Source organism: Alexandromys fortis, unplaced genomic scaffold (assembly GCF_014885135.2).
Source record: "Alexandromys fortis isolate MF-2015 unplaced genomic scaffold, M_Fortis_MF-2015_v1.1 scaffold_13, whole genome shotgun sequence".
In the NCBI taxonomy this organism is placed as follows: domain Eukaryota; kingdom Metazoa; phylum Chordata; class Mammalia; order Rodentia; family Cricetidae; genus Alexandromys; species Alexandromys fortis.
The window spans coordinates 11721764-11732171 of NW_026067908.1; the positions used below are offsets into that span (position 1 = coordinate 11721764).

General features: G+C 42.3%; 1 protein-coding gene across 2 annotated transcripts in view; it reads right to left on the reverse strand.

The window, feature by feature from the left end:
- Positions 1 to 10408, reverse strand: part of Ror1 (receptor tyrosine kinase like orphan receptor 1) — a 342771-nt gene that overhangs the window by 96447 nt on the left and 235916 nt on the right. For both annotated transcript variants that reach the window (XM_050136345.1, XM_050136346.1), the window contains exons 3-4: positions 7046 to 7333; positions 6469 to 6499 (exon numbers count right to left, since the gene is read on the reverse strand). In XM_050136345.1, the coding sequence (XP_049992302.1) occupies positions 6469 to 6499; positions 7046 to 7333 (319 nt within the window). The remainder of the gene's footprint in view (positions 1 to 6468; positions 6500 to 7045; positions 7334 to 10408) is intronic.

Below are 10408 nucleotides of genomic sequence, written 5' to 3' on the forward strand. Positions count from 1 at the left end.
CCAATGCCATAGTACTAATATTAAAATAATTAAATATGAAGAAATATAATTTTTCTACAAAGTAAGCTGGATTTGTACAACAAAGTCTAAAAAAACTATGTAGGGTAATTAAATAAATGAAATGATATACCCATGTACATAGAACAGAAGATTTAACACTGTTTAGATGGGAATACTCTCCAAATCAATTTAAAGATTGATAGTCAATGTATTTTTCAAAACCACACATGATTTTCATAACTATTAATAAAACTAATTTTAAGATATACCTAGAAGTGTAAAGGACCCAGAACATAGGAAAAGTCTTGAACAAAGAACAACATTGAAGATGTGATGGCCAATTGTTATTTGTCACGTTGTCAAGGTCTGGTTCCTAACTACTCACTTAGACCCTAGACTAGCTGTTGCTCTGACAGGACTTGCTGATTGACTTTGGAGGGTGTCCTTGGTATTTGGATGAGCCTGACCCAGTCAGTTTCAGGGCCTGGAAGAGCAGAACTGAGGTCTCCCACCTGAGGATTGCAGCAAGAGGAGCGCCCTATGGCTCAAGCTCACCTTAGCGCTCTACTTCATAGATTGTGAACTCGCCAGTCCACATGTTCGCAATAGCAAATTATCTGTAATATCTATCTATCTATCTATCTATCTATCTTATATCTATCTATCCATCTATCTATCTACTAATCAATCAATCAACCAACCAACCATCTATCTACATATGTTCTACTGTTTCTGTTATCCAATGAAACACTGATTGGTACAGAATTCATTTCCTGACTTCAAAACTCCCTACAAATTCCATGAAACTGTAGTAAAGCATATTCCAAAAGACGACACAGGCAAGAAGCACAGACCAATAGGGCAAAATTACAGAAAGAAGCTCTTATATTTATGGGCAACAGGTTTAAAGAGCACAAAGGGTAAAGATTGTCTTTTTAGTAAGAAAATGATACTGGCACTGTTGGAATGGATATGGAGAATGACTCTATACTCTTCATACCATATGCAAGAGTCAACTCAAAACAAACCAAAATCTAAATGTAAGACCTGAAGTTATGAACTAACACCATAAGAAGGAAAGATAGAAGAAAAATTTTGGGAGCTTGTGTTAGGCAATGTTTTATCAAAAGTGTAAATGATCAAATCTGAGAGTGGACTATACTTTGTCACTTTTTAATGTACTCTAAAGAACACTACCAAGAAAAGGTAAAGATAATGCAGAGGATGACAGGAACATCTGAAGTCCTATATCCGAGAAGAATATATATTGTAGACTATATGGAGAATCCTTGTAGGCAAAGAATAAAAAGATTAAATTATCAAACTATTTACAAGGAATTCTTAAAGAGACATTTCCCAAAGATACATAAATATCCATTAAGTACATAAAAGATACTCAATACCATTAGTCCTAGGAAAATGAAAATTAAAGTTTTGTCAAGGACCATGGATACCAGGATGGCTGAAGCAGATATAGTAGACAGACAGACAGATAGATAAATGATAGATAGATAGAAATAGATAGGTGATAGATGATAAATAGTAGATAGGTGATAGATAGATGATTGACAAATAATCTATAGATAGACAGATACAAATTTTAGGCTAGAAATAAGTGTCAGAGAACATGTGGAGAAATTAAAATCCTTTTGCCTTTTTGTCATTGTTTGTTTGTTAATATAAAATTGTGCAGCTCCTTTAGAAAACAGCTTTGCCATTCTGCAAAAATTTAAACACACAATCTTCATATGTTCCCAGAATTACACTTTCGGGTACATACCCAAGAAGCTGAAAACACACACCACATCCCCTGAAAACAAAACAAAACCCTGCACATGGCTTTATGCTGAATAGGCAAAAATCAGAAGTAACCCACGTGTCCACCAATAAGAAATAAACGAAATGTGATCTAACTACACAGTGAAATATCATTCACTCATAAAAGCAAAGAAGTACTGGATGCTATAATGTGGTGGGCCCCAAACTATTATGCTAAAGTCAAATAAGCCTAACACCAAAGTACGGGTATTGTGAGGTAGTAATGAGTTTTGCACAACTGTGACGATACCAACACTGAGCTGTGTGCACTTTAAAGTGATCAACAACACGGTTATGCAGAAAGAGAGGAAGGGGCAGAGAAAGTCCAAGCACACCCTGTGCCCACATTATAAAAGAAAAGAATTATGAAGTGAATGTAATAAAACTAAGGAGTCCACGTGGGCCCTTCTGTGCCTTGAGACTCAGCACTTCAGGCTGTCCCGGTATAAACAGAACCTCAAATGTCGCTCATGAGATCAGCATGGTTCTGGTCCCAGGGAACACATCCCCACCCAAGTTGACAGTGATGGGCAGTCTGTGGGTGTTGGGCTTCTGTCAGGGCAGGAGATGCTGTCTTACATATGGAGAGGACAGCACTGATGGAAGCATTTCAGCAGGAGAAAAAAAAAAACAGTCACCTGGCCACACGCTTCCTCTATGTGCGGCTGTAATTTTTTTTTTCTTTTGCAGCAAACAGCATTTTGAATATCAGAGCATCAACAATCTTGGTTTCTCATTAGATCCTAATCATTACTTGTGAAAGTTCTCATGTTTTGGAGAAACAGCGTATCACATAACTGAGCAAGATTTTGCGATATTAAGAGTTGTCTACTGAAACTGTGCCCTCTCCACAGATTAGAATAAGGAGGCTCTGTCCCCCCGAAATGCAGAAGGCAATCTTAGATGAAAGTTGGGTCTTTGCAGGGTCAATCAAAGCAACAACGTGAGTCCTAGCACGGTGCTACTGCTGCTTCTCACAGAAGGGGATTGATTATTTGGAGAACTCTGCCGGAAGAGCACCATGGAGCTTCAAGCCCAAACTCAAGTAACGTGTCCATGAGCCGATGGATGTCAGCAAGTACTGGTGAGTCCCAGGAGAATACAGAAAGATGTCAGCAAGTTCTGGTGAGAATACAAATTCAGGAGAATACAGAAAGCTTTCCTTGCAATGCTCAGGATGAGCCAAACCTACAGATGCCTTGCTATCAGAATTCTAGCCTCCAGAGCTGTGTGAGACTGCTCTAATGTCTCAGCTATGCATAGAGGTCATAGAGGACATATACTATTCATCGTTATGTAGAGCGGACGCCTAAAATGTTTATTACAAATGTGCTATGTGAAGCTGTCAGCAGCCTCTTGCAATTTTTAAAATTTTCTGCGTCTTGATTCCATCAGAAGTCATTTCAAGCGACTGACTTACATTATCTAGAGGTCTGTAAATTTGCTCTTAGATACACAATGACAAAGTTGCCTGATGACTGTAGAGTTGCCTACATCTCCACTGATGAGGGGCACGTGACCACACTCTTTAATTTATACACGTTGAGACGATGTGTGCATTTAAGTGGTGATTTTATAACCAACATGCATGATGAGGTTATAAAATCAGTAGCACAGTCTATAATGACGATTTTCAGATATGATCTCATGTCTATGCTTGAACATGGTACATAAAATTCCCCAAAGTTAAGCCCTATGTGAAGCAAGTCCATATGGGACAATGAAGAAAAATAATTTTATAGACCTAACATATAAAATCATACACATTATATATGTGTCTAGCCCATGAGCATTATACTCATTTGTACTAGATAGTGTTAAAATTGTAAATTTTGATAGTCTGGGCTTTCAATTATAGAAAACCAATTTTTCACACATTTTTTTTGGGGGTGTGTGAAGGAGTATTTGTCAATGTAGAAGGAACATTATCACTAGGCAGGTATGTTGGCTTCATTTATACCTTCTACTGCCTCCGACAGTATGAGCCTCAGCTGTGCCTTTGCTCCAGGGCTTGTAACTGCTTGGGGTGGTCTAGAGACTAGCAAATATAGTAGCGCTAAAGTTTGAGGTTATAAACAGAGCCATCAACAACCCTCAAGTCACCCTTAGCATCCCGAAGCTGTTTTGTGAAAACCTGAATTGGTTGGTCACTCTGACTGGAGGGCTCCTGGGCTGAGGTCTCCAGTCCTGGCTTCCCCTGGGTTCTGTCTCCTGCATCTCACTCTTGTGAGGTTCTGGATGTTCGAATAGTGCCTCAGATGCTCATTTGGTTTTACTTTCAGTGACCCTGACTGAGCTACTTACAAGTAAACTTGTAAACAGCATGCCACTCCTATTTTTGGGAAAAAGTAAATTTCCAAGGAGGCCATTAATGCTGTGATGTCCCTACAGTTCCCGTTCTGTTTATTTCTGACTGCTCTTGGGTTTGCCTGATCACTGGGGACTCGGAGGGCACAGGTGGAACTACCACATGTCTGGGAGTTAGTTTTAGGAACTCCTAGTGACAGAGTAAGCACTGGTAGTTAAGAAAGGGGACAATGCTATGGGTTTTTCGGAAAGGAATAGTGGAGCTGGGTAGAAGGCTCAGTGGGTAGCAGCACTTGCTGTAGAAGCATGAGGACCTGAGTTCAAATCTTCTGAAGTCACAGAAAATGTCAGGGATGGTTGTAAGTGATTGCAACCCCAGTACAGGGGGGCAGGGGTAAAGAAGGCAGGAGAATCGTTGGGCCTTGCTGGTCACCAGCCTAGCTTTGGGTTCAGCGAGAGATCCTGACCTCAAGGGAAGAAAGCAGAGCCGGATGGAAGAGGACATAGCCTTCCGGTGTCAACACACACCTTCACACACCCCGCGGAAAGAAAATAAAATCATCAAAATGACAACGAGGAATGCCAAAATGAGATTGAGCTGGAAAAGGCCCTGTGAAGTTGTCAACTTGGGTTGAAGATTTTTAGGCGAATCAACATGAATGACCCAAGCAAGCATGGCAGCTATCAATACCGTGTGCCACCTAAACTCAGTGGGTGCTCAGACAGCAAACATGAAAGACAAATCTCAGCAGATCCCTTTAGCTGTGGTAGGTATCTTTAATGAACTTCAGTCTCCTCTTCAGGTAGCTATACTCACGAAGTCGCTAGATTATCTGTATAAAATTAAATCACAACATACTGGCTTCACCAGAAAGATGGCCATCAAGAAAAAGTCAATGTGGACAGAAAGGAGGACAGGTCAGTATCTAACACCATTGAGATTACAAAGAACTATCTTTCTTAGGCAAAAGCAGCAGACAGAACATCAACAGCCTTGGGCTGCACGGCAAAGGAAAGTTAGTGAACCACAAAAGCCGCCTGTGAACCGATTACAAGCCACATTAGAAACACGGGTTAATACGAACAAATAAGGGACCCGTGTGGGAAGTGGTTTTAAGGCATGTAACAAAAGTTTTAATCTTTGTTTAAATAAGACTTCAAAAGAATTCCATATACAATGGAATTAGTGAGACAGCTTTTTTTTTTAAAGGAGACGTTAGCTTCAAGAGATGCCAGGCTGAGTGGCCGAACTTCCGATTGCTCTGAGATCAAGCCATGTTTTAGATGACGGTAGGTAGAAGGCAATTAGCACTGGGTGATTTTAAAGACTCTTTCACAGTTGCCTTTAACTGGCTGATGAAACAGCAGAGCAGTGTGGCTGAAGGCCAATGTTTATTTTTACCCAGTACCTATTTTATTAATGGGATTGTGGGCCACTGGGCCTCCAGGTACACACCAATGCCCTAAAATACCTCCCCTCTGTAATTAAGAGGCGCAGAGGGGATTAGAGCAGGCTAAGTGGCTGTTACTTTTCATACTGGTGTGGTCCAAGCCAGGCATGCTTAGGCTCTTATGGCAGACCCGGTGAATTCTAGCCCGTAAGTAAGTCGACAGAATACGGAGGCAAGGCATGTGTGTGTGTTTCCCTGCAAATTTTAAATAAATGGGTCTTTCTCTCCAAATAAAAATATACATAAGGAGTAAAAAAGAAATACCTCCTCAAGTAGATGTTTCTAGAGTGAAAGATGAGAATCCCTCCGCCAGAATAATAAACGCATCAACAATAGCATCATTTACAGAAATGGAATCCTTAAACTTCATTATCAAGGGATTTGGAAGGAATCTAACTGCCAGGGAACTCTCAATCCAAGATGGGGCTCCCCCTCCTCTTTGTGAGTTAGAACTTTGGCTGCTGAGTTCTTTGGAAGGAACAAAAAATAAAGTGATCAGCTAATGTTGCCCTGTGCAATAATTCACAGCATCAGAAATGCTTGCAGAATGTAAAACAGACCCTGGTAGCGGCAGGAAAAGTTCCTAAGCCAGCACTCCATCATTTTTTTGTTTGATTTGACCAAATCCACTGTTGCCACTAACTGTTAGCTTCATTTAAAAATAGTAAATGTAGGAAGAGGTTTGCTTTGATCAGTCGGATTCCTGATTGCCAGACTAGAGATTACTGCCAGGGCTGGTCTCCTTTGGGGCTGCACATCAGAGAAAAAGAAAAAGGCAGAGGCATCTGGAAACACAGTCTTCTGGCTTGTGCACAGGACAACATTGCCTCTGCCCAGAAACCTACGCAGAAATGCTTTGAAATGGCGGAGCTTAGAGATGCGGAGTACTTACGAGGATCCTGGACTTGCAGTAGGAGCAGGCCCTAAAGAAACAAGAACAACAAAAGATGCAGTCTGGGTAACTGGAGGGTGAGGAAGAGTGTATCCACCAATGACAACGAATGCTCCCACCTGTATTGATTTTTCTTGGATTCCCTCTTTTGACTTCGGTTCCCCCAAACCACCTCTCTCCCGGAATCCCAGCATACCGGTGAGAATGTGACTCACTCCTGCAGCACAGGGTCTGAACACTGCATAGACAAGTGCAAAGACTATAGTTGAGTATCCCCTGCCACTCTAGGAGGCTTAGTGACTGCATATGGGCAGGCATTGCCATTGCCAACACCTCAGGGTGAGGACTACCTGTACTGGGAGCTACACGGCACAGGGGTTTCTAGTAGGGGAAGTGAGGTCAGAGAGAAGCGGCCTCCTCTATGCCTCCTGACCATGGAAATGCCCTACTGGTCTGTGGATTACTTATTTCTAAATTAAATACAATGGCACTAGCTGTGGGTTTCAGTAAGTGCCCTTATGGACTCTGGCTGTCCTGGCACAATGAACTCTGGCCAAACCAGTTGAAGGCTGCTTACCAAACTTGACAAACAGGACTCCAGTGGTGGAAACCACTTTCTTGCCATTTGTTGCCACGCACTGGAAGTAACCAGTGTCTGTGGTATCGAGGTTTCTGATCCGCAACCGAGAGCCATAGTTGGTTGCCCGGAAGGAGATTCTGCGAGGTTCCTGGACCACAGGAGCATCGTTCTTGAACCAGCGGATTGTGGGAGGCGGATTCCCAGACACTTTGCAGTGCAGTTCGGCAGTCTGCCCCAGGGATGTGGTGATGTTGTTCATCGGTTCATCAAGGGTTAAGTAAGAATCTGTGGACAAGAGAAAAGAGGCATTGAGAGGGATGCAGAGCTGAAGAAGACCCCTAGGCAAATTCAGGATGTTACAGCATGTCTCTAGTGTCACAATGAGGTGCATCAGTACATGGCCATAGGCAAGGGATGAGGTGGCAGCACTTACTAAGATCCCATGGCTGCTGATACAGCTCCCAGGACCTGATGGAGAGTGTTGACTGATCAGAATAGAAGACCCAAGCGTTCACATGAATTGCACTCATGGATAGCCATACTCCCTCAGCCAAGGAAAGATGACTTTTTGAACTTCAGATTATAAACAGATTATAAAATTAATACATGTTTCTTGTTGCAAATAACAATATAGCAAAGAAGAGGAGGAAATGAGGACAAAGGGACAGTAAAATTGAAATTTACTTAGAATTCTTTCACCTCTCAACTTCCAACAAACATTCTTCTTGTTTGTCCACCTTGAAAAAGAATCAAACACAGGAAAAAGCAAGGGCAACCCAATTATCTCCACACCACACCAAATCAGGAAGTGTACCCCCAACCTTCCTATTAGTGGCACAAGATTCATTGAGATGAGATCACTACCAGAAAAAGAGGTAATGGTTACTTTCTTAGTATTATTCATGGAGCCAGAACAAGTTAGGTTGTGCCATCCATCCATCCATCCACCTGTTCATCCAATAATCCATCCATCTGTCCCTCCAGCCATTCATCCATCCATCCACCCATCCATCTGTCTGTCAGTTCATCCATTAATTCATCCATCCATCCTTCTTCTGTCACCTACCTATCTAATCTGTCCATCTCTTATCAATTCAGCACATAATTTTAACCAAGATGTAATTTGCTGTCCATGTAATGCACTGAACTCAAATGGTCCCACAAGTACTGACAAATGCATGCACCTGTGCAACCAATGTCCTATCCAGATAGATCAACGCCTCAGAAACTGTTCCTGAATCCTTTGTAGTTGCTCCCAGCTCCCAAACCTTGCCTCCCATCCCTCCCCCAGGCAACCACTGTTCTGATTTCTATCATCATAGGAGTAATTTTGCTGATGCCAGGCTTTCGTATAAATAGAATTATCATATGATTACATTTGCATCTGGCTGCTTTTGAGATTTGTTACATTAAAAATTTTAATGAAATCTATTTAACTTTGCTTTTCAATGGTGTTTAGAAAACAATAAATATTAGTTGTGAAATTCAGTTACAGAGAATATGTTATTTTTCAAAATTAAGTTCAATAGTTGAAGACTGCTATTTGTCAATATGAAATTTTCTTTGGTTTTCCTTTTCCTTGGATAGGTTATTCCCTGAAAGATATTCTCTCTGCTATCTCTCCTTGTTTGGTTCTTGTAGAATTCTGTGCTCCGAATAGAACAGTCATTACCATCTTCATCCTAGCATCTATGACTACACACAAGAGATGCTCAAGTCTGGGAAGTGGAGAGATTCCTTAGGCCCTCACCCGAGGTTCCAGCCACCTCTCCGTATACCTTGGTTGTGCCTTGACGCCTGCCTTTAGCTGAGCCTGTAAATTTGAATTACTGCATGTGGTCAGTAGCTACTATACTGGACACCACCGAACCCAGTAAATTTCTTGAGTTTAATGGAATTTTATTGGGAAATAACTTTTCGTTTCTTGAGATATTTAACTACCCAAATTTAATTACCCAAAAGCTTATAAAAGAGACTCATAAAAATAAATGATCATTGTTTTTAAGTTTGCACAAAAAGACTGTTAGTCTCTGCAGTCTCACAGGACCATGTTGTCCCTGTGAGTGATGTTTATCACATTTGTGGTAGGACAAAGCTCACCTTTCACTGCTGTTTTGACCACACTTCTCATCTCAAGGTGGTTGTGCTCTCGCCAACAGGACTGGGAGCCCATCAAGGACTGCACTAGAGGTTTGGTACTGGGAGCCCATCAAGGACTGTGCTAGAGGTTTGGTACTGGGAGCCCATCAAGGACTGCGCTAGAGGTTTGGTACTGGGAGCCCATCAAGGACTGCGCTAGAGGTTTGGTACTGGGAGCCCATCAAGGACTGTGTTAGAGGCTTGGGACCGGGAGTTCATCAAGGACTGCGCTAGAGGTTTGGTACTGGGAGTTCATCAAGGACTGTGTTAGAGACCTTTTTTAATATGCATACTCTGATCTCTATTTTGGAGCATGTTTCTGTACCCTGCTTATGAGCTATGCATCCATCAATCCGCCCATGCTTGGCCCATGGGTACGACTGTGCCTGAGTATAGGCACATATGTTCCTAAGATGTTTGATAGATGCCCAGAAGGTAGGAAGGGCTAATTAACAGCTCCGTGAGGTGCCATAGCTTAACAGCCTCAAAGGATTACTCTGTGCTCTTTATAGACAGAAACTTGGAAAAGCAAACCATACAACGCTCATATAAACCTAGCAACTAATATTCATTAGGTTCTGAAATTTGCCTGGCTGGGTTTGAATATTCAGGTGTTCTCTCTGCTCCCAAGCTTATCTATATAACCTAGGGCAAGCGACTTAAGCTCTTTGTACCTTGTTACAGCTAACGTAAAAACTAAGCAGCAAATAGGCCCCAGCTGGCAAAGCTGTTAGAAGAAGATTAAAATTAAATTGAGTGACATGTGTGCAGTACTGAAGCCAGGGTTTGCCGAAGCCCAAGAATTGAAGTGTCACTGAAGAGTGCCATCGTGGGTCTTGCAACCATGACTTCTGTGGGAGGCTTTTCAGGTGCCACGGAGGTTTCCTTCCTCTCCTCCAGCCCTGTACCATCTGGGTAATGTTGAAATAAGAGCGGCGGCGGGGCTGCGTCCCCAACACCCCGGCCGCTTGGCTAGCTCATGCACGAAATAACAACACACAAACTGTATTCATTTAAGAACTGCTTGGCCCATGAACTCTAACCCTTACAGGCTAATTCTCGCACCTGGACTAGCCCATTTCTAATGATGTGTGTAAGCACCCCAAGGTGCGCTTACCGGGAAGATTCTAGCCTCTGTCCATGATGTCTCTGCTCCAGAGCGCAGAGTTGTCTGGTCTCTCTGGGAGCAGAGCAGAGTCTGACCTCACTTCCTCTTCCGCC